The sequence below is a fragment of the Drosophila willistoni genome, assembly GCF_018902025.1.
Source record: "Drosophila willistoni isolate 14030-0811.24 chromosome 2L unlocalized genomic scaffold, UCI_dwil_1.1 Seg196, whole genome shotgun sequence".
NCBI classification, from domain to species: domain Eukaryota; kingdom Metazoa; phylum Arthropoda; class Insecta; order Diptera; family Drosophilidae; genus Drosophila; species Drosophila willistoni.
The window spans coordinates 8,083,261-8,106,710 of NW_025814048.1; the positions used below are offsets into that span (position 1 = coordinate 8,083,261).

Here is a 23,450-nt window from a genome sequence, read left to right on the forward strand (position 1 = left end):
AAATGCAATGTTCACTGAAATAGAAAGCCCTACAAAAACTAAATGCAATGCAAAGGAGGCAGCTCCACAAAACCATAAACCAAAAAGGATGCAAAGTTTTCTTTAAAAATATATATTTTTCATATTTTTTTGCTCTCTTTTATAAATATATATCATCATCATCATAATCATCAAATTTGTTTTTTCTTGTTTCAAGTGCGCTGTAAATCATGAAAAGTTCTTGCCCTCTTTTGCTTCGCTTTGTATTGGTTGTAGCGGTTATGTCTGAGCGATTATATGAGGATCACTTTAAAAACCGGTTATCCTGGCCACTCAACACACAATGTCACACACACACACCTAATTAACTTCTCTCTGAAAGCTGACCACCAACCGTGGCCGAGCTGACCATTATTTCATTATTCATGCTCTTATAAAAACATAACAACCAAAAATTGATCAATTTGTTTAGTTCAATTTTACGCAACATTAAAACTGACCTAAGGTCATTTTCGGCTATAAAACCGGCTCAATGCCAATACCAGTTTCTCATATAGGGTTTTTCTCTCCCTACAATTGTGCAACCACCAAGGGCTAAGCATGCCACGACAATGACACGAGCCTGCATTCGGGAATTGCTTGAACCCCCTGGACAGGGGTCAGTGGCAATTGGCTGTTTCAATGTTCTGGTGACTTATAAAGGGGCAAATGCAACGCTTGACATGTGCATTTTGTTGTTGTCTCTAGAGACCCTTGGGGGCTGGTAGATTCTGTGCATTTGCTCGGGGTGTTGCATTTAACTGCACGAGACAAACACGAGACAAACAACCAAAACACAAATAAGGGAGAGTTTCCAGGGGAAGCATGAGAAATGATAATCAACAATCACTTTCAAATGAATTTTTTGGAGTTCGTGGAGTTTCTCCCTCCTAGTTTCGTCTATCTTTTGCCTGATTACAAGCATGTCTCCTCCTAGCTCTAGTCAAGTTCAATAAAAGCATTGAAATACCCTTAAATGGAGGTGTCATAATTGAGGGTATATGGGCATAGGTAACTCTATTTGTTTCTTAAATATGAAATACTTTGTTTTATGAGTAAAGTGAGTTGTAAAATTGATTGATTTGTACATTCAAATGAAGGTATTTAAAAAAAGATGTATTTAGATGTGTTTATTCATAGAGAGAATGAATGAATAAATGAATATATTTTTCTCTTCTACTTAAACAAAAATTGTAATATGATATGAATCTTTTTTGAAATAAATAAATAAATAAGCTCGTTTTATGATCATAAATGACTCATTTATAGGGAGAAAGTTGTCTTTTAATCGCAATTTTGCATGGAGAGTCACTTTTGACCCATTTACTTAATCATTTTCGATTCATATTTGAGTCTTATTACCAAGCATAAAAAATTTTTAACACATTTTAAGCATTTGGAAGTCATTTTAGATTCTTCTCTAAATCATGTATTACGTGAATCATTTTTTAATTGCCTAAACAACACCAAAAATAACTGAAAATACCCTTTTGTTTTAGCCAAATTAAGCCATTCGAGTCTATTTTAAGCCCTTTTCTTGCTTTTGTTGATTAAAAAATGATTATTTTCAAACTTGATTAAAACAAGACAAGAAAATAACTCTTTCAAATGATCAAAATGTGATTAAGTATAGTTATTACTCTAAAAAGAATCAAAACTGATTTAAAGAAAGATTCATATCCACTTTATGAAGAGAAGTCGGGATTATGCTAGCGTTATTTTCCGAACATGTTACAATTTTTGATCAGAATAAAGTTAATTTAAGTCTATTTTAATCAGGATAAGGCTTCCAAAGAGATTGGTTTATTCAAGAGTATAAAAACTTCGATGCTCAAGAGTTTTTATCAATTATTTTGTTTTTTATTCTAAAATTTGGTTTGATGCCAAACAACAAAAATCATTCACACAGCAAGAGCATAGAGAACTGAGATTCTGCCATCGTTTTTCGTTTTTCGGGGGTTGTGCCAACACATCCTATATATCCTGCATAGGCAAAAATAACAAATCTCAGCAGTGCCCATAAAAAAAACCAAAAATGAAATTGATGAATTTTTGTTTTGCCATAAAGAAATTTTTGTCTTGGTTAGGAGGTAGTGTGGCATTCAAAAGACTTTTTAGATTATTAAAAAAAAAAAGAAAAAAAGATAGAAAGAATAAGAGAGAAATGTTACAATAGCAAGATGACTAGAGACTCCTATTCGGTTGGAAAAAGGATGCTTTTTGACATTTTTGGTAAATTAAAGGCAAGTTGAGGATTCATTTTTGCTGGTCTTTTTTTTATGTCAGCGCCTTTTTGGCATTAAATATGAATTCATGCATAATGTGTGAAAAATAAAAATCCCAGCAAGCAGAAGGACCTGAAATGAGGGTGAAAAAATGTGAGACATGGCGCTATAAGAATTGTTCAAATTAAAGTTGAAGTGCAATATTGTTGGACATTTTGATTTCATGCTTAATTAAGGGTTTGAAGGATATCTAGAATATCTGAAACTCAAAAGCTTTACGATCCACAGACAGCTCTTAGAACTTTTATTTCCACAAAAAAACTATCCTGAAGCTTTTGATAAGCTTTCAGGACTTCAGAAGCTTTATTAGACAATAAATATATAATATTTAATGATTTATAAGCTTTGCACACTAACCATAGAACACATAGATGGGACAAACTCACGATTTTTTGATTGCAAACGCTAGCCTAGTCATGGAACCCCAGAGAACTTCGGGAAAACCCGAACGCTCTCACTCTCAATGAGAGCGTAAAATGGGGAGAGGGCAAAGCAGCTACGAAAAAATTTCAGTCTAGCACAGACTACCGAACGACGAAGGCAGGCCTACGTCGCTTGTGATTTCGTTCTGTCTATGTATGTGTACACTCGTCTGTACATGCTCCGGCTTCGTAGTGTGTGTGTGACGTGAAGTTGTACAACATCGCATTTCAATAGCTCGCTCGACCAAAATTTTTCATTTTCGACAAAACAGCGACAATGCGAATAAGAAATGCCCCTGTGGAAAGAATATCAAGAAATATTGCCATCTTCTTCGTATGTATCCCGGTGGCTGTAACGATAGAGTGTTTGCTTGGCAATAGGAATGTCGCTGGTTCGAATCCCAACTCGATTATCGTTAACGAAGTTTTTTTTTGTCTATTTTTTTTATTTATATAAAAATAAAAAAATAAAAATAAACAAAAGGAAAAAAAAACAAAATGAAAATAAAAAAAAAAAAAATCAAAAAGGAACAAAATAAAAAATAAAACAAAAAAAACTTCGTTAACAATAATCGAGTTGGGATTCGAACCAGCGACATTCCTATTGCCAAGCAAACACTCTATCGTTACAGCCACCGGGATACATTCGAAGAAGATGGCAATATTTCTTGATATTCTTTCCACAGGGGCATTTCTTATTCGCATTGTCGCTGTTTTGTCGAAAATGAAAAATTTTGGTCGAGCGAGCTATTGAAATGCGATGTTGTACAACTTCACGTCACACACACACTACGAAGCCGGAGCATGTACAGACGAGTGTACACATACATAGACAGAACGAAATCACAAGCGACGTAGGCCTGCCTTCGTCGTTCGGTAGTCTGTGCTAGACTGAAATTTTTTCGTAGCTGCTTTGCCCTCTCCCCATTTTACGCTCTCATTGAGAGTGAGAGCGTTCGGGTTTTCCCGAAGTTCTCTGGGGTTCCATGACTAGGCTAGCGTTTGCAATCAAAAAATCATGAGTTTGTCCCATCTATGTGTTCTATGGTTAGTGCTTTGCATTTAAGCTTTTAGGATACTTGAGAGCTTTTAGTCAATTTTACAACTACCCTTAATTAGGAAATTGGAAAACTAGCTAGAAAAGCTTAACCAAAAAACAAACCACCAACCATCACCAGTAGAATCATCCCCAAAGATGCTATTTCCAGGACACTGGCTGAACTGCAGCCCAAGTTATTTAAACTTAATGTATATTGAGCCTCATCTGGCGTTTGACATTCGGGCTGAGTACATGAAACGTCGCCGAAACTTTGAGATTGCACGGAGAAGTATAGAGGAGGACATGGTTCCCAATCATAGTCCATACAGGCATCAGTTAGATCATAGCTAAGTGCTCCCAATGCTGTCGATTCACAAGTCTCATCCAGTCTGTAGCGAGATGTTTCATTCCGGAAAGTCAGGGCAATTTTACGTGAAAAGCAAACCGTAAATGCTACATTACTGTTGGGTGTTATCTCCAGATAACGCATACTTTTCCTTCTAGGCATATAGAAAGCCTCCAGACGATAAAAATTAATGCTACCCAGGCGACCAAATTGCTCCAAGGAATTCATGCCATATTCACTTATATAACCAGAGGAATCGCAACGAGGATTCGAAATGCGTCGAGGAACTGCAACACAACAAACCACATGATGTTTTTGACTTTAACTCCATTTTTTTTTTTGCAATTTACCTTGACGTATGCGAGTTATAACAGGATCACCAGACTTTTCCGGTGGTTGCTCTAAATTCATGAGAAACAAATCTTCGCTAGGATTCGTGACAAAGTCATGGAACCTCACCAAAGCTCCGCCGCCATAGTAAATGAATTGTAAATTTGGCAATCTTCGTGACATACGATCCAAATAACCTTGGCAATAGTCATAATCCCTTTCATCGACAAACGATACGGGACTAGGTATCAAAAGTGCTACCAAAGAACGTCCCCCAAGATTATTAGCAGCTTGATCAGCTGCCAAAATATCCTCCACTTCATTGCTAACAGTATTGAGTATAAGTGGCAAATTAAGACCAGTTGGATCTAGGGGAGGCAGAAAAAAGAATTTAAAACACAGAAGCACCCAAAAAAAAATTAACATACTTACGCCAAGAGTGTGAGGTGGCATTCCATTGTTGATAAACATTGATTATATAATCGGTGGTATTTACTATAATCGAAGCATCAGAGGCAGCATATATAGTCACACGACTTCCATAAGGATGTATATTTAGATTTTGCAAAACATAACTAAGGCAAATGAAGATATTTGGTGAGATTAGAGAGAGAAGATAAAGATAAGACATTTTCGGAACTTACGCCACATAGTCAACCACCCAATAGTAAGGCCAATAGGTATCTATAAACACAAAGATATCGGCCATGGGAGTTGTCTTATTAGATATGTCACCCCATTGAGGAAATGGAAAATAGTCCATGATGGCTGAAATGAAATTAAGACCTTAGTAAAGATGATTTTAAAAGTTCTTGTGTGTTAACTTTAACTACTGGGAACCACTTGAGAAATAAATAAATCAATATCAATATAGTTCTAGTGTGGGGGACTTTTTATTCGCGACTATATTTCACTGGAACTTAAAACTTAAATAGAAAAATTCTATAATAATAATTTACAACGACAAATGTGGCGGAAGGGGGTGGAGGAGTAGGAGGTTAGCGTTTCTTGGGTGGAAAGTGACACTTTGAACTGAATCACTAATACTACAAAATACAATGTATATATATATATATATATATATTTATATGATGACTCAATCACTGAAACGTTTGCTGCAGGAAAAGTGCCAATAGAATGGTAAAAAGACTTGCTGCTAGTCCAGAGACACCACTATAGCATCCCATATTGACCACCGATAATATATAACGCCATTGATCTGGTGTCTGGCATTCATCTTGAGTGCAAGATGTTGTATTTGTGGTAGCCTGAATCGACAAAAATAGATCCGGACACTGGGTAATGGTGTAATAGCCATTGCAAGCATTGGACAGATCATAGGAATAGCTATTGCCACTTATTTGCACGCAAGTCTGATCTGTAGTGGTCGATGTCGTTGTGGATGAGGTGGTGGAATTCTGCTGTGGCCATTGATAAGAACGCGATGAGCAAATGGTAAAGGATCCACCATTTTGTGACTGAATGGTCACATAACGTCCTGTGCCAGATCCAAAGAAATAATTTGCCGACACTCGGTAGAAGTTCACTTTGTTGGGTGACAAATATTGTGCCTGTTGATCTGTACCCCAGGTGGAGGTAATCCAATCTGAACCACAGCGTGGATTTATGATGCGACGTGGTACTGCAAAACATAAAGGGAAACCCCATTTAATAATCATCTTAGTTAAAGCGTTTAAATTTTGCTCACTTTGAATAATCCGTTTGGCCACTGGACCCGCTGATGTTGCCACTGTGCTGCCCAGCGTAAGGGAGAACAAATCCTTGGTTGAGTCACGTACAAAGCTAGCGAAACGCTGTATACTACCGCCTCCATAGTAGATGAAACGCAGATCGGGTATTTGCTCTTGTATGTATTGAATTTCAGTCGTGGCATAGCTAGAGTCGCCATCGTTAACAGTCGATTGATTGGGTATGATCAGAGCTACAAGGGAACGGCCACCCACGGTTGAATTGGTCTCCTCACCATTCATCAGAGTCTGGGTAAGATTTTGAACAGTACGCAATATGGCCGGCAGATTGAAACCTTGAGTGACTGTGGCAAAGAATATTTCATTAGATTTAATCAGAGTGATTCAGAATGATTCAACTCACATTGGGCTTGAGTGGTGACATTCCACTTTTGATAGAAATCCGTAATATAGTTTGTAGTGTTGACAATAACTGAACCATCGTAAGCTGAGAGCATGGTCACTGTACTTGCATAGGGATGAATGTTCAACTGTTGGATTACGTATCTAAAGCGGAAATAAAATGAAAATTAGATGAAAACTGGATGCCAGTGTGTTATCATAGTTACTCACGCCACATAATCCACAATGGAGCTATACTGCCAAGAGGTATCAAGGAATACATATAGATTGGTCATGGGTGTAATTTCATCGGTTAGATCTAAACTTGTGCTCGCCGTGCAGGAGACATCGTTTAACGATTGGGCTGAAAGGAAAAACAAAAGAAAATTGCTTGTTGGATGTGGACCTAGGATTAAGTAAGCTAACCCAAAGAAAAATGACTGCCCAAGTGGTTCCCCTCTAATTACATATATGAGTGTATGTATGTAGATGATCTTTTTGGACTACTTACGCACATAGGTGACCAAAGAATTGGTCGCCGTGTAGGCAAACTGTTGAATGGCAGCCGGTGCAAGGGTCACACGCAGTTGCATCTCGGGATCCAGAATCATGGCAAAGGCTGTGGTCTGATTGTGCAGTTCCGTCGAGGGGGCAACATTTGTGAACTGACTCTGACGACTGCAGGCATTGATGCCGGAGCTAAGGACTCCATTGGTGGAATAATACATGCGCAACAGTTGAGAGAGCTTCAAAGTCGAGGCCTGAGTACGCCAAGTGGCAATATTCTTGGCCAATATGAGACCATCGAGACCACCACGAATCTCGGCATCGGTATCTTCCAAATTTGTGCGCTGCGATAGGAAATACCAGTGGGGCAAGACGGTGTCATTCCATCCACCGGTGGCTCCAACTGAGGCAGCATTGTTGCTGGTCACGGGAACCTGCACTAGAGTTACCTCAGCCAAATCACCCGACAAAGTGGCCGCCCATCTGTTGTCAATGCTCAGAGTGGTCTGTGCCTGACTCCGACCACGTGCTCGACCCGCACGTTGCGATGCCATGGCCAGTAGAGTATTCACCTGGACTGTTTGCTGTTGGACTCCGGCTGCGATGCCAGCGATAACAGTGCCTCCCGCCACTGTGCCCCAGGGAGTGCGTATAAGACCATCCTCAACGGGACACTGGCTAGTTCCCTCCGTACCGGCATAGGCCCAATCTGAATCGTAGTCCAATTCACCGAATTGCACATAGTTGGAACCGGAACGACCTCTCTTCGATTTCACATCCAACAGTTCTACATCGCCAATGAAATTGTTCGCCTCTTCCTTGACAGATCGTGGCAGGCGCTGGGAGCGGTATTGAGAGAGTTGATTGCACACGGTATTCTCATCGCCACGAACGCTCGTGTCGAAGGTGCTCGACAGCATAAAGTGGAGAGAGCAACGCTCCACACGGGTCAGCGAACTATTGGGAAAGGTGTTGGCATTACCCGGAATAAGGCGGGACAACAACAGTCGGAATTTGGGGAATTGGAAGCCAGTGGGACTGTAAGGGATGACGCCATCAATCGCTGAAATACCCGGTGCCCGCTTGATGCCATCCTGTCGGAAACGATGAAGAAGAGCAACGGCAACTGTCCTAATATCAGCCTGAATGCCATTGGCCACATAACTGTTCTCCACCTTCTCGATCAGCGAGATCAATGTATCAATATTGGCTGGCAGTCGATTGTCGCGATTCATAAAGTACGAGGTATTGTAGCACTCCACCAGCGATGGAGGAATCTGTAACATGGCATTCTCTTGAGCCTGCACCTGGAGCAGGGTAAGGATGTAGGCTAAGCCTAGGCAGGCAGCAGCTGCCTTAAAATGGGCCATCTGCATGCCGCTGGTTCGTTGGATTATCGTAATGGATGGATCGTTTGCAGTGAGGAAGACTGAAAACAAAAATGGAGAAAGATGTCGGGCAGGTTAGTTCTTTGTTGCATTCCAAACATAAAGCCTTATCAAAAATTTGACCATGGCCCAAAATATATATTTTTTTCTTTTTCTTTAAGCTCTGAAATCAACTAACGCTTATGGCAGTATGCCAGTCCTCCCTCCCCCCTCTTGTCTGTGTCCTGATAAGAGAACCCAATTAACAATGTTTGATTTACAAGACTTTTGTATACGAGTTAGGGGTAGACGGGAGGGGGAGGCAATATCTTATCACTGATTAAACATTTGGTTAGTCAGCGGTTAGGGCTTTTAGAAGTTTCAATACTGTTTAAACAATGTAAAGTGTCAAGATTTTGATCTAGAATTAATATCACATTATTTGGTGGTCATCAATTTTAATTGAGTTTTGAAATTATGATTTTCAGATAAAAATAAATAGCAAGAAAATGAAACTTTTCTTTTACATATACGAGATGTGTCACTTCCGGTTATTCAGTCTTGTAATTTCCCGCTTAGCTGATGTCATTCTTTTGTATTTAAGGATAGGACTCTGACTATCATTTATCAATTTTTTTGAAAATGAAATCCATAAAAACACTTTGTAAATATGCGCATGAGTCAATTTCACTTGATATATATGATACGAACATATACATATATACACACATTCAATATCTGCCCGTTATCAGCATTTAGCAGTTTCAACAAAGAATTTATTATTATTTTTTTTTTTTGTGCCACTATCAGATAATAAGTAGTGTTAGTTGAGAACTACTACGATTGGTCAACAGTAACTACTACTAAGTATATATGTATGAATGTGTGTGCAGGGATCCGTGATTCAGAATACGAAGTTGTAATTCGGAAAAAAAATAAGAAAGAAATATGTCTTTCGTTCTGAAGAAACACAATTAAAGGCTTTGCAATAAGAAATCCACCAAAGGAAACTTATGGATTTTTTGTGATGAGAAATTCACTTCATCAATATAATGTTCACTTATAACTTCACTAAATCGATGACGAATTTATTGCTATATATATATATTCTTTTAGTCATGGTTTCTTTTTTTTTCGTTTGGCTTAGATTTCTCCGACATTACCTTGCTCCACCTGTTAAACTATTCGTACTGATTGTTCGTATATCTGGCCAACAGGTGCCTCGCCCATGCCAATGTGTTGTAATCTCAACGATAAGTCTTATCACCTTTGCCTTCATGTGTCTGTGTGTATGCCCGCTCTTTCGCTGTGGCTATCTCTAAAAACCAAATATCTCAGCGATAAGATAATTTTTTTTCTGGGTGAATAATGCCCCCGACTCTATAAAACCATAGTGCAAATTGCCTGCTATTTTATATAGAGAGATAGGTAATGTATTAAAAATTATATAGTCCGATGTTAAAGAAAATTCGAAGGACTCGAATTATTTGTTTAGATTTCATTGGTTTAAAATAAATAAGAAGGGTTGAAAATTCATTCAAATTTGAGCGCCTTTTCGGAAATGGCGCTGCCAACTTAATTTTTCAATGTTCGATGTTGGGCTGAAAGGCTATGCAACATCTGTGCACAGTGGGACAGAAGTATTACAAAATCCTTTAAATTTATTTTTTGTTTGATTATATATGTTTCATTGATTATGTAATGTTTCAAATGTTTGAAGTACAAACAAAAATATAATATAACGAACAATTTACTATAACGAATTTGTTTGTTAAGTGCCTAGAAAATAATAATTGAACTACTAAGAAGTACCCATAACGAAATATTAGATGTATAAAAGATTTCTGGGTATCTAATCATATTTCTTATATTGAGTTTACACTGTATTTACTCAAATTGCTTAAAGTGAGTTTACGCTGTATTTAAAAAAATAATGTTTCTTATTTTTTTGAAGCAGGGAATATCAGAGTGATATTAGAGTATTTTGTATATTAGGTTTATACAGAAAATTCTTAATATTATAAACCAACCCCTTTCCGTTCTGTTTTTAACAATATTTACTTATGACGTTTCCTTTCTTTTAATTAATCACAACTTTATTGAAAATCGGTATTACACACCGATCAAATTAGCACAGTGGTTCATTTGCAAAGGCTCCTGAAATCTTATTTTTAATCAAAAAGGGTTTAATTATGAGTTTATTAAAGAAACCAATCTAATATGCATTTAATAATGCCACATTCAAGTCGGAAAACCCAATTTTGGTATTTTTAAAATATTCATTTATTTTCTCTTTATTTTTAAACTTTGGCTTAACTATTAAGCAGGCTGCCGAATTTTATAGCAGCCATAATTAATGGAAATATTCATAAGACAATTACAAATATTCGTTGGTATTACTACGCTTTATGGGAAAAGCAACAGCTTCATTTTCATTTTTGTTAATTTATGATAGGGATTCAGTTCCGGATGTAGACCAAAAGTAGAAAATCCAGAAAACAGTCCAAACCTCCATACCAATTAAAACTTTTGGTCAAGAGTAATGATAATAATGAATAAAACTTTAAAAGATACAATAATATATAGAATGTTACTGAAACCTATTTGTTGACATTTAAAACATATAAAGTTCATTGTATTTAAATACATGCAAATAATTAGAATAAAAAAAAATTTACAATTTATATGAAACAATTTTTCTTTACCAACAAATTTGTAAGGACAAAACATATTTTCAAATATTTTGAAAATTTATATATATAGAAATGTCAATAATTTTTATGCAAAATTTAACCAGAAGCTTAAGGCTAGAGTTGGAAGTTCTGTGAATTTTTCATTTGATGTACGCGATTATATGCTTAACTGTGTGTTTTCATAATAACGTCAGGATGTAAGATCGGGTTGGGTTTGGGTTTCTTAGCCATTCTCAAGATGTTGCATTTTTTCGGTGTGAAGCCATATGCCTCTGTAGATAGCTATTCTTCATGAAGGACTTGTGGCAATGCGAACATTTAAACGCCCCCACAGAATGGGTCCGGACATGACAACGCAGATACTCTTTCTGGGCAAAGAGCTTGGGGCAATGGGGGCACTCGAATGTGGGTGGACCCGTATTATGAGTACGTTCGTGACATTTTAGAGTCACGACTCTTTTAAACCTCTTCTGGCATATGGAGCATTGAAATGGTCGCTCTTCGGTCGGTGTACTCACTTGATTATTAGCATTGCTCATCTGGGTTTGGCCACCCGTATGTATCTTGAGGTGAATTTTTAAATTTTGGGAGCTAACAAATGATTTGGGACAATGTGGGCACTTGAAGCGACTCTCCCCGGAATGCATCATTAGGTGTTTTATAAAATTATGCTGTCTCAAGATCTCTCTGGAGCAATAAGGACACTTGTACCCAATATCGATATGAGCTTTCATATGATTGGTTAGGTCGATTTTATGTTCGAATTCTCTTGGACAGTCGGGGCACTTGAATCCACCATGTTTTTCGATGTGTAATTTTAGAAGGCATCTTTGTTGGAACTTCTCCGGGCAATGTGGACACTGGAACACAGTTTCGTTGAAAAGCTGTAAATGGCTTTCAAGCTCCACTGGTTGAGCGAACTCCTTGTGGCAATGGACACACTTATGGACACGGTTCTCTTCTTCAGCGAGGTAAATGATTTTGAACTGAGGTACCGACACTTGTGGCTGAGATCCAGCAACTCCGTTGACGGGCTCTGACGGTCCAGCACGCATTTCGGTTTGGTCCCACGTATCGTTGAGTTCCACAGGTGGCTCATCAGCATTTAAATCTAATTCGGGTTCTTGTTTAATGCCAAACTTAAAGTTATCTTGGAATTCGAGCTCTTCATCCTCCATGTTGAAAGGATGCGTTGGACGCGTAAAAAAATAAAATGCTGCAGATGATAAATATGTACCCGAAATGTTGAGTGTTGGGAATGACAAAGTGTAAGTGTTGGGAAAATCAAAATGTCTGTCGATGTTCTTATCGAAATGATATCGATATTTTTCTCGAACTGCTATCGATATATCTAATCAAGTTTTTAAAATAATAATAAAAGATAAAAAGTCTTAAATTTTGTAACGGCGACCAAAAAAATATACATTTGATCCTGCTATGACAGCGAGTTTTATTAAAATATTATTTATTTTATTTAATAACAAAGAGCTTGAAAATCAATTCCAATATCAAAGGAAATCGTTCCTGTCTTTATCCCAATTAATCTTAAACATTATGAAATCGAGTGTGCAATTCTAAACTCTTGGTAGAAAGAAACATCTTTGGACAATGAGGACACTTGATATTTTGCTCTCCCCCGTGCCATCGTAAGTGTGCCAAATATTTATTTTTCTTTGAAAATATTCTAGGGCATTTAGGGCACCAGAATCGTTTATCATCAATGTTAGTTGGCTTATGACTATCTAAATCCTTTGCACTTGGCCTATGTGTGGCAATGTGTTTCTCCAGGCTCGGTTTGTACTTATACGTCAATGGACAATACGGACACGAGTAAGAACTCTTTTTCGATCGAACACAAACATTTTTATCTGAACTTGGCTGATGTGTCTCAATGTGTTTTTCCAAGCTCAGTTTGTATTTATAGGTCATGGGGCAATGCGGGCATAATAATTTATTTTTCGATTTGTTTTTTACACGCCGCAAAGGGTTGGCCAGTGAAAGTGGATCCTGCCCATCACTTTCATTATCCTCGCTATCACTATACTGTACTGCTTCAGGACAAAAAGTACTGCGACTTTTACTGTTCTTAGAAGAATCCAGAATCTTTGGTTGATTCGGGCACTTGGCAGTTGTCTCTTTTGCGTGTAAGCGAATGTGTGTCAAATACCTATCCTTTTTCAAAAATCCTTTGGAGCAATGTCGGCATTGAAAACGAATAACGCCCAAATGAGTCTTCTTATGAGAATTAAAATCGTCGCTATTTTTGAATTCCATTGAGCAGTCAGTACATTTGTATTTGTGTCCTTGCATGTGTTTTAAAAAAGCGAACTTTTTGACAAATGTTCGACCACACTCGAAGCATTTAAAGATTTCTTTTTCTACTTCTTTTATTTTGTTACTCCGATGCCAAGATCCTTCGTGTTTTGCAAACATTTTTTTCCATTCACCATCTTTCAGACAATCAACATCTTCTTTATGAAAATGTCGAATATGCTTTTCCATGTAGACAGCAAAAACGAAAGTCCTTGGGCAATAAGGACACTTAACATTAGCATATTCATGAGTCTTTAAATGGTTTAAGAAGATGCTTCGTTTCAAGTATTCCGTGGGGCATTGAGTGCACTTAAATACACCATCTTCCTCTTCGGGTAGAAAAGTTATTTGAAACTCCTCGAAATTAGATAATCCTGACTCTTCGCAGTCCTCCGTTTGTTTATTATAATTTAAATCGGGCTCCTCTTTTATATCGCCCAACAGATTAGAACTGACACCATGTGAGTTGGCCAGAGAATCCACCGATTCGGAAGCCTCCTCCTCTTGCACATCAAATTGTTCCGACAGTGGCTCATCATCATTCAGATCTAGTTCGGGCTCTTGTTTCACTCCTAAGATAAAGTCATCGTTAATTCGTGGGTGAAACATTTTGTTATTCACACACGATACGGGGAATGTGAAAAAATATAAATATATTGTTTCTATTGTTTTTTGCTTGATGGTAGTGTTGAAAAACTTGAAATTGTAACTCGAGTATTTTTTAGTATTTTTATGATCCCGGTAACCAACACTGCCCGTAAATAGATAAGAACAAAAAAGTAAACAAACCATCAAAATGTAAGAATAAGAAAAATAACTATGAATAATTCTGTGATTCTTATTTTTATGTTTTTTTTTATTCCAGGGGCAAGCACAGAACAGCTCAACAAGACGCTATTATTGTCGCATTTATGGAAAGACATCCAATAATAGCGAAAAACTATTATAAAGGTGATAAGTTAGCTTCAGAAGCGGCTTGGAAGGTGAGATTTCTATGTAATCTTATCCAGTCCAATTCTATAGCTTCATAATCATTTTAGAGATTGTCCAAAGAGCTAAATAGTGTTGGTCCACCCGTCAAAGAGGCAACAGAATGGAAACGCGTAAGGGGATTAACTTGTTATTAAATCTGTATTTTTTATAAATATTTATGTACTGTAGGTCTGGAAAGATTGGAAAACTTGCATTCGAAAGAAGATTTCGATGAATCGATTAGAAGATGCAAATGCCACCGGCAAGAACTCTCTTTATCAGGACACTTTGACCCCCCTGGAGGATGCTGTGGCCACAATTTGTGATCTATATGAAATGGTAGAAAAACAACAACCGCGTCTAAGTGCGGGTCGAAGAAGTGGAGGTGATGGAAACTCTAGCCCGCACTTTCAAAACATCAAAACGGATCGAGATGCCGCATCCGATATTGGTATAGATTATTTCCTTAGATTAACTTTATTTTACTAAGACAATGTCCCTAACAGATGAAGATGACGACGATGAGGAAGAAGACGAGGAGGAAGAATTATCGACCAGCGGTCGTGGCGCAGAAGTTGAACATCAGACAAACACGAACACACCCACATCGTCAGCCAAAAGACGTAGAGTCCATGATGATCCTGATTTGGGAGACAGTGAAAGTAAGGTTCCACTCCTAATGGACATTTCTAAGGAACTTCGGGAACTAAATCGTCAAACCCGTCTAAATGCCCAGCGTGCTGAAGCCAACACTGAAGCACTGCTTGCCTTGGGTACTCAGATCTCCGATTTAATGCATCAACAACTAAAAGAACGCAAGCGACTTAATTCCATTATGGAGAAATTCGTCCTGAAAATGGAAACCAACGACTAACTATGCAGACACTGCTCTAACAATCATTAGAAAATAATTTTATCCACATTAAGTAAATAAATTCGTAATTAGTATTCGTAATCCTTGAAATTGTGAATATTCCGAGTAACGATTTTTAAGTGTTGGAAAATATAAATGTAACTCCCAGCTGATCGTGCAGTGAATACCGGGAAAATACTGGTTTTAAAAACGCTCACAAACAGAAATGCGCGCTCTTTTCAATTAAATAAATTAACAAAAAATCTCTATAAACAATAACTAATTTGAAGCCGCCAAGATGTCTGATGTATCCCTAGAGTTACGTATGCGCAAGTTGGGTGAAAAGGGCCGACTATCTGAGCTAGAAGAACTGGTGCAACAAACATCAATACGTGAGGTAAGAAACATCAATTCGGAAAAAGGAAACAATTTCACCAAAGCCGTTTCTTCCCTTAATAGCTAACGAAAACCTTGTCCGCCAAACTGCCACGGAGTGACTGCATCAACTTCTGGAACTATTTGTTGTTGGCCTGCAACACAGGCAGTCAAGAGTCGTGCGAGAAACGTTTTGCCTGCGTCTGTCATTTTCTCGATGGATTGCGCACTTTGGAGCTGAGCTACAAGCAAACCTTTGATTTGATAGCACGTTTGTCACAGGATCTGGTTACTTTCTCACCCAGTGAGCTCGTCTGGATTGTTGACCACTGTGTCGATGGTCTGCGGCTTGGCGATGCTAAATGTGTGGGCTGGAAGGATTTGTTACCCGAAACATTAATCGTGCTAACGGCCACACCGCAGTTCCTTGTAAATGGTGTTAGCACAAATGGGCTACAGTACAGAAATAGTATAATTAATAGCTTAAGTACTATGCGTTGGCCAGCTACCATACTAACACCCATAGCCGATATGTTTAGGTAAGAATTTTGCTAATTTCTCAGAGGTGTTTACTAATTTTGTCTTACCCTTAGAGCTCTTCATCTTAGTAATGCAGAGATTTTAACAGTTCTAAATAAATTCGCTGGAGCCCTTCAGGAGCTATCACCCATGGAGCTGCCTGCTCTATGTTTCCAGCTTTTTTCAATGTGCAATTCGGCATCCAAGTTAATCATTCCCTTGTTGGCGCTGGAGAAATACTTTCATCGCAATTACTACAAGCGTCTGTTCTCTGATATGTGCAGCAATTCCACGGATTTGGATAGCATTGGTTGGTTTTGGTGTTAAGATCAATATTCCTCTTTGATTTCAAGAGATTTATTTGTAGATTCATTCTCGGACAAGGAGCTACGTGAGGCGGAGGAGACCATATTGCATCATTTGAACTATTGTACCATGTATAAGCTAACCGAGCAGCATATGGTCATCATGCTAAGGGTGAGAATGGATGGATTATAATCAGTTAGAATCGGTTTAATCTTTTTGTTTTTATTTTAGAACTTTCTCTGCATGCCCGATGTGATACTTACTCCGTTTATGCTCTCCGCCATTATATCAATGACAAGTGTGAATCGTGATCCAGATTCTGCTCCCATAACCAGATCCCTTCTCTTGTCATTTCTACGCAATGTTATTAAAAACAATGAGAATGAACGAAAGTTGGCTGACCATTCGGTTTGGTGTCGCGATGCCATGCATCGACGTCAAGTGGATTTACAACAGGTTTTCTCTGTTCTGCTGGATCAGAATAAAGAGGGTAAAGATGTTATAACTCCGGGCTTGACCCATCTCGCTTTTGTTCTACTAAAATCTCATCAGGCTCCAAAGATGCATATTTTGGCCATAACATTTCTAACAAAATTTATTAGAAAACGTTATCAATTTGGTCAGGGTATGATAAAAAAAATTGCCAATTGGATGGTTGTCTATCAGGATCAGAATCAATTTTCAGGTGGGTATACAAATTAAATCTTTTGGAAAAGGTTTCATTTTCTGTTTTTTTTTTTCAGAATGTTTAACCATGTTGAGTGTGGCCGATACTTATACCGTCTCTGAATGTCTTAAGGCCATTCAAAGTGTCATGGAGCACATGCTATGGGCAAGTCTAGTAAAAGCTTTAAGGAAATCCTTTAACTAAAGTATATCATTTTTGCTTAGATTCCTGGAGAGCAAGCCATGCGCATGATGAACTTTATTTTGCCATTGCTTAAACTTTCAAATCGTGTACGGGATGCTTTGATTAAGGTTCTATGCAAGGCCATGGATTCTAGGTAAGTACTTATTGACTATAATTGATTAATCTCTGACTAATTTCTGATTATTTTAGTGATTTGCAAAAACGTCGCATGGCCATCTATGGTTTCTGCATGATCCTTAAGCAGCTAAATAATAGTAATTCCCTGCGCCAGGGATCATCGAGTGCTACTAGTTTCTGTACCCAGCATAGCATCTCAGGTTACTCCATGATGACACAGTCCACCTTGGGTAGTCGAAGCAATCCTCAGCGTAATTTTGATATGCTGACATTGGAAATTATTGGCATACTAAGGAACTGTCTGCAGCAACAATTTGATATAAGGTGTACCCTCTATGAAAGTGAGTGTTGTGGTAAAGAGATTAACTGGAAGACTCACTGGCTATCATCTTTTTGTTGACAGATCTTCAACGCGCTGTGGAACTGAATGCCAAGTTAGTTCCTCATATTTTGCAAGTCATCGATTGGCATTTTCGTAGCTTTTTCGAAACGTCACCTGCTGAAGATCAGAACGCGGGCAATGATGTGGACAGTGTTTTTCGCATACGTTACGATCTCGTGGTCAGTTCCAATGATGATATGCATATGAGTATTCAGCTCAAAGACAATCTTGGTCAATTGGTACAATTTGTTTCGCAATGTTTGGCCATCTTTGAGCGTTCACCTTACGGCTATGATGTGAGCGAAATGCAGCGTCTTTTGACACTTTGTGTAGAGCGATTGGTGGGCAATAGATTGAACTTGGAGGATACGGTGAGGCAGTTACTCCAAAGCTAACATTAAATAAATAACTGATGCATATAAAAATATACTTTTCAGGCCCCACCAGCTACACATCTTAAGTGCGCGTTGGTGCAGCAACAACTTCATTTTATTGAGGGAATCATTACCCATATACTACTCAGTTCCAAGCCCACAAATGAGAGTATTACAAATGTATTGCCACTGTTCAAGCAGCACGATAAGTTAAGAAATGATCTTCAGACACTGGCCGGTGCCTCAAAGAAGGCTCGTAAGCGAACGAAGCCAAATGATAGCACCCAAAATAATACCACAATGGGCAATTTAACCGTCAATGGAGTCCAAGTGAAGAGTATGTGCATTAGCACATCGGAAAATATATGGGACTTGTGCATTTTGGATAGATTTCTACATCTGCTACATGAGTAAGTCACAAATTTTGCTTTTATTCAAGAGATTTTATATATTTTTCTTATTTTGTTTTTATTAAGTGACATTGTTCCCTTTGCTGCTCCAGAGAAGACAACCCAGTTGCGTTCCTATGAGCCTCTGGTGCGCTATGTCCTAGAGATTACAGCTCTGAAAGTGGAGCAGATACGTCTTGAACCAGACTATAAGCAAATGACATATAGTAAACGCACATTGAAGCAATTGACAGATATCACTAAGACCATCTATGAACGTTGTATTCATCGTCTGCCGGACTTATGGCGAGATTTTGATATGCAAACAGCCGAGCTAGCTGCTAAAGTCTTTTTGGAATGCCTTCGAACGGCTCATTGTACATATGAGAAGAGATTTAAAGAGTTTGTCAAGGGATTTGGTAAGTAAAATCAACAGAAGTGCATACCATTTCTAATTTCTCCTTCTGCTTATAGACATGGCCACATTGAATAACAAAGAGGAGGCCATTTATATAGTCCAAAATGTAGTCGAAGAATTCATGAAAGAGGATTCCAATGGAGATCTTATTAAAGATGCCCCGCAATTGCCGATTCATCTATTGGAATGCCTGGAGATTCTTTATGATCATGTAGATTTTGGTGATCGTGCAGCAACCGAATCTTACACTTGGCTATTGAATTTCTGTCGTAGCTATGAACTACCTAATGCAGATTTTGGCCTAGTGCATCGTTTACTATTTACCCAACGTCAGAAAACCCATTCGGGTAGTTTCTTTGATGGCATAGCCAGGCAATTGGGTCAAGTGCTGGGTTTTCTAAATGACAAGGACGAGAGTAATATGGATTCAAGTGAATTGAGTCTGAAATCGTTGAGCACCATCACAGCAGGAAGTTGTTTACAACATCTTTATAGTGCTGTCCAGAAGCAGCTCGAGGATGTCGATTATTTTGTAATGAAAGCCAACAATTTAAATTACAAGTGTCAATTGGTTTCGGATTCGGATCAGGTCTATTGGCGTGGCAATCTGGATGCCCTGGATCGTTCCATTTGCACTCAAATCATTTACATCTCTCGCACTCTTATGGCTCTCACTAATGTCTGTATACCCATGGGTTCAATGATGGATGGATTGTTGAAATTATTAATTCAACATTATACTTGCATGAAGAATCTGGCCAAACACTATATCTCCTGGTGTACGACAGATGAGAGTATTGGCATCGTGAAGAGTACCAAGTAATTTGGATTTATTTTAAAGAAAATTAATCTCTAAACTAATGAAAATTCTTTTTTGTTTTACTAGATTTGAGCTATTGCTACGCGAAGTGGGCCAACAATTGCCGGCGAATTTCTATGATTTAATCAATTATATTGAGGCGAATACATTGGACGATGAATCAAAGCAGCAGCCAAAAAAACGTCAATTAAAAGCCGAAAGAGCCAAAATCCTACGAGAAACGCGACTTATTCCCAAGGTCATAATGGTTATTGAGGATTTTAATAAGCAAATTATTATATTGTCCAAGAAGTGCAAAAAACTCTGTCGTCTAACTGATCATCTACATCTGGGAACAATAAGAGACTTTGATGTACAATCGGGTGATCTTAGAGCAGCCATAGAACGTTCTTTATCAGAAAGCTATGACATCGAGGAGGATACTAATCAGGCGGAGGACCAAATCGAAAATCAAGACACCGATGTAGAAGACGCCGAAGACGATGAAGAGGAAATAGTGCCACAAAAGCCGCAAACAAGTCGTCGTAGACGTGCGGAAAACGATGCAGAGGAATCACAGCCAAAACGTAAACGTGTTCGTAAGGAAAAGGAGGAAAAGGTTCCAAAAAAGTCTGCAATAAATAAGAAAACTGTTGCACCTCCACCACCCAAACAAGTAGAAGATGAAGCAGAATCTTCAGCTGATGATGAAGAGAATGAAGAACCCGTTGAGGAGGAGGCCCCTGCAAATCTCAGACGTAAAACACGGCAAGCACGTAGTGCCCCTGCAGAGACGATCACAAAGAAGCCAACAATTGCTCGTAGAGTTGGTCTACAGCGATCAAATAAGAAATAAAGACAACTCAATTGAATCAAAGAAGTTTTTAATAAAAGAAAAAGAAACTTAACGAAGAAAGAGGGGCTAAAGAGGGTCCTGTAATGTGAGTTCGTTGTGCGGAATACTCAAAATTAATGTTAGAATTTTAAATTTAGTTGGGGATTCTGCTTCCCCCCTTCCTTTTGATCTATTTTCTCAGGTTCTGAGTATCTTGTAAGTCTCTATATTAGTCGATATATTACAATGGTAGGGAAATCTTTACTCTGCATTTGAAGTCTGAACTATGCTTAACTAGTAGATGGGCCCCCATTAGGGGGCAACGAAATCCATTTCAGTTTTTCAACTTGTGTTTTTATGTTTCTACTTCTTTTTTTCGTCTCATTTCTGGTGTGTAGGCACGCAATTGAGCAACATCCAACACCCATCATTTTATTGCACTTGAAAACTTAATTAGGCCCAAAATGCGGTGTGAACGCCTATTTTTGTTTGCTTTTTTTTTCGCTACTTTCGTGGCCAGCTGTGCGAGATTTTTATTACATGCATCAAATGTAATTTGTTACAAATTTGATGTGTTTCTATCTTCTTCAAAACGGCATAAATAAAAGAAAAGTTGCTGCCCACCACCACCACAATGACTGCCTGCCAACTGTGAGTGGATTCCGTCTCCATGTACATGTCCGAGAGTCCATCATTTAAATTCGTGTCAGGTTTTTATGACCAGGTAACTTTTGAGTTTAGATTAGAGTATGTTTCGTTTGGTCATGGGGGGTGGGGGGATGCTTGGTAATTCAGCGGGGTTGGTCTACTGATGATGAGAAAAGGACTTCTCTCTCATCTAAGAATTGTTCATCATCTCCGAGGGGGGTTGTTGCATTTGGGTGTCAAGGGTCAGCGCGCGCTTCATTATAACTTTAAGAGCCCCCGAGGTAGAGGTAGAGGAGGGGTTGCTAGTTGCAATTGTTGTCCAAGTCCATTTAAGCGGAAATTTATAGTTTTTGTCATCAAAAAAAGAGATTTTTCACATTGTTGTTGAATTGCCTTGTGTTTTACTTGTGAATAGAATTTCATTGCCAATACATTGTGGTTTTTATTTTTTAACAATATGTTTAGTCAATTTGATCAATTAGAAAAAAAGGATGAATGCGTTTTCAATTTGCCACAGTTTACAAAAGAAAATATCTGCATTATTGACTTTGAGTAATTATATTTTTTATAGGGGATGGTTCTTTTACTAAGTTAACAAATTCTTAGTTAAGATGCGGATATGTTTGCCAAAAACTACAATTCATACTCGAATGTAATTTAAGTTAATTAAAAAGTTAATTTTTCCAACGGGAAAAAATTTCAAGAAAAAAGCAAAGTATTCCAATAAACCATAATTTCATGATTCTGTAATTTAGTCAATTATTGGAGTCTTTGAAAAATGTATGTGTTTATTTTTAAGTCAGAATAAATTATTTCAATCTGCATTAAAATCTTAAGTACTAAATTTTTTGTCGAATTTTGAGTGTTGAAATTTTTTAACATAACTTTGTTTGCTATATATCATTGTACAATATAAACAGCATTTTATACTAAAACTATTATGTTCATCTAATTTTCAAAATAATAATCAAATTTTACTTTTTAGAGATATGCTTTGCCGGCTCGAGGTCAATTCTTGAGAGAATAAATATATAAAAACGACTTGTTTTCTATTGTGTTATTTTCCGATATATTTCGGGCAATCATAGGTGGCCTTTAAAAAAAAAACTAAAATATTGCACTTTTTAGAAATCTCAAGGAATCAATTTAAAAGCAATTCACAAAATATCAAATATGTAATACATTTTATGTGCATTGTGTGTACTTCTTAGCTATAATGCAAAATCTTCCCTCTTTGAGTTAGGTTAAAAAATTGTGTGAAATTTTTACCGAAAAATGGGGGAGTCAAAGGAAAACAGGTCCAATTTTGAAAATTCTTGAGTCGTATAATAAAATTCAAAATTAACACACAACTTCCAGAGTTTGCAGATTATTAGCAATAATGTTTAAAGTCTAGACCATTTGAAGATAAGAACCAGATAAAAATACACAAAAAAAAAAAACGATTATTGATAAACTATAAAAAAATTTGATATTGTTTGATTTTTCAACATATAAATTTTTGTTATCTCGTTAGATTACGACCTAGGCTCGAGGTCTATCTTCTAAAAAGAAGATTATTTGAAATTGACCAACTTTTTTCGCTTCACTTATGTAGTTGCAATTTGCAACTAGTTTTAGCGTTGAAGACATGGTATGGCTATCGCAATTTTGGAGAACTTCGTGATAGAACTTGGTGGTTCTTAAATTAGCTATACAGACATGCCTTCGAAATAATCTTCTTTATGGAAGATTGACCTCGCGCCGGCTAAATTGCAAGGTTTGACTTATATTAATTTCCGTAATTGCGAAAATGCTTTGAGATTTCTTAACTATTTAGACATAGAGATTAAAAATTTTGGTATCAATTTCATTTCTTTTGTCATTAAGTTAAAAAAAAAATAGAAAGTTACTTCATTAAAAGAGTAACACTTTGTATTCCCTTTTAATTATACCTATAGAACTACATGAATGTGTAATAGAAACAAACGCCTAAAAGTGGGCTAGTTTTTATTCCAAAATGTAATTTAGTTTTAATTATATAATTAAATAGCTGCAAAGTCGGCAAGGTGTACAAGATATACATGTATCCAAAATACCAAAATTTGTTGCACTAATTATTCATATGCATAAATTTATATATATTTTAGTCTTCAATTCTAGCCTAAGGAGATGTATTCGTCCCCATCATGATGCTAAGCTT

The 23,450-nt window shown here is 37.5% G+C and overlaps 5 protein-coding genes across 6 annotated transcripts; 2 read left to right on the forward strand and 3 right to left on the reverse strand.

Moving 5' to 3' along the window:
• Positions 1-3,855: 3,855 nt before the first annotated feature.
• On the reverse strand, positions 3,856-8,678 carry LOC6640108. Of its 2 annotated transcripts, XM_023182127.1 has the most exons (6): positions 8,604-8,678; positions 7,042-8,466; positions 6,762-6,894; positions 6,553-6,695; positions 6,149-6,493; positions 5,310-6,082 (listed from the first exon to the last, which is right to left on the reverse strand). In XM_023182127.1, exons 2-6 carry the CDS (start codon positions 8,411-8,413, stop codon positions 5,541-5,543), a joined length of 2,535 nt encoding a protein of 844 aa, XP_023037895.1. In that variant the 5' UTR covers positions 8,414-8,466; positions 8,604-8,678; the 3' UTR covers positions 5,310-5,540. The 2 variants fall into 2 exon arrangements, with proteins under 2 accessions (XP_023037896.1, XP_023037895.1); XM_023182128.1 differs by lacking the exons at positions 5,310-6,082; positions 6,149-6,493; positions 6,553-6,695; positions 6,762-6,894; positions 8,604-8,678 and adding exons at positions 3,856-4,397; positions 4,461-4,808; positions 4,873-5,015; positions 5,085-5,208.
• Positions 8,679-10,669: 1,991 nt separating this feature from the next.
• Positions 10,670-12,349, reverse strand: LOC111519849 (zinc finger protein 768-like). The gene has a single exon (XM_023182098.2). It carries the CDS (start codon positions 12,273-12,275, stop codon positions 11,331-11,333), a length of 945 nt encoding a protein of 314 aa, XP_023037866.1. The 5' UTR covers positions 12,276-12,349; the 3' UTR covers positions 10,670-11,330.
• Positions 12,350-12,540: 191 nt separating this feature from the next.
• LOC124460039 (zinc finger protein 425-like) lies at positions 12,541-14,094 on the reverse strand. Its single transcript, XM_047010238.1, has one exon. The coding sequence runs from the start codon at positions 14,017-14,019 to the stop codon at positions 12,643-12,645; it is 1,377 nt and encodes a 458-aa protein (XP_046866194.1). The 5' UTR covers positions 14,020-14,094; the 3' UTR covers positions 12,541-12,642.
• Positions 14,095-14,148: 54 nt separating this feature from the next.
• LOC6640107 (kinesin-like protein KIF3B) lies at positions 14,149-15,425 on the forward strand. Its single transcript, XM_023174757.2, has 5 exons — positions 14,149-14,208; positions 14,276-14,393; positions 14,451-14,513; positions 14,572-14,833; positions 14,889-15,425. Coding segments are annotated over exons 1-5 (813 nt in total). The 5' UTR covers positions 14,149-14,206; the 3' UTR covers positions 15,257-15,425.
• A 70-nt stretch (positions 15,426-15,495) lies between these two features.
• LOC6639910 (Fanconi anemia group I protein homolog) lies at positions 15,496-20,754 on the forward strand. Its single transcript, XM_002063028.4, has 13 exons — positions 15,496-15,632; positions 15,695-16,149; positions 16,204-16,439; positions 16,497-16,606; positions 16,667-17,120; positions 17,179-17,267; positions 17,327-17,439; positions 17,496-17,764; positions 17,827-18,176; positions 18,243-18,589; positions 18,656-18,987; positions 19,043-19,805; positions 19,873-20,754. Exons 1-13 carry the CDS (start codon positions 15,534-15,536, stop codon positions 20,639-20,641), a joined length of 4,386 nt encoding a protein of 1,461 aa, XP_002063064.2. The 5' UTR covers positions 15,496-15,533; the 3' UTR covers positions 20,642-20,754.
• Positions 20,755-23,450: the final 2,696 nt, after the last annotated feature.

Excerpts from the sequence above, each read along its gene's own strand:
- LOC6640108 (XM_023182127.1), bottom strand. The coding sequence starts at position 8,413 with ATGCAGATGGCCCATTTTAAGGCAGCTGCTGCCTGCCTAGGCTTAGCC. Across the intron at positions 6,895-7,041 it reads TTCTTTGGTCACCTATGTGC|CCCAATCGTTAAACGATGTC; the intron begins GTAAGTAGTCCA and ends TTTTCCTTTCAG. Across the intron at positions 6,083-6,148 it reads GGCCAAACGGATTATTCAAA|TACCACGTCGCATCATAAAT; the intron begins GTGAGCAAAATT and ends TATGTTTTGCAG.
- LOC111519849 (XM_023182098.2), bottom strand. The coding sequence starts at position 12,275 with ATGGAGGATGAAGAGCTCGAATTCCAAGATAACTTTAAGTTTGGCATT.
- LOC124460039 (XM_047010238.1), bottom strand. The coding sequence starts at position 14,019 with ATGTTTCACCCACGAATTAACGATGACTTTATCTTAGGAGTGAAACAA.
- LOC6640107 (XM_023174757.2), top strand. Across the intron at positions 14,394-14,450 it reads CTTCAGAAGCGGCTTGGAAG|AGATTGTCCAAAGAGCTAAA; the intron begins GTGAGATTTCTA and ends TAATCATTTTAG. Across the intron at positions 14,514-14,571 it reads AGGCAACAGAATGGAAACGC|GTCTGGAAAGATTGGAAAAC; the intron begins GTAAGGGGATTA and ends TATGTACTGTAG.
- LOC6639910 (XM_002063028.4), top strand. The coding sequence starts at position 15,534 with ATGTCTGATGTATCCCTAGAGTTACGTATGCGCAAGTTGGGTGAAAAG. Across the intron at positions 18,177-18,242 it reads GATTGAACTTGGAGGATACG|GCCCCACCAGCTACACATCT; the intron begins GTGAGGCAGTTA and ends TATACTTTTCAG. Across the intron at positions 18,590-18,655 it reads TTTCTACATCTGCTACATGA|TGACATTGTTCCCTTTGCTG; the intron begins GTAAGTCACAAA and ends GTTTTTATTAAG.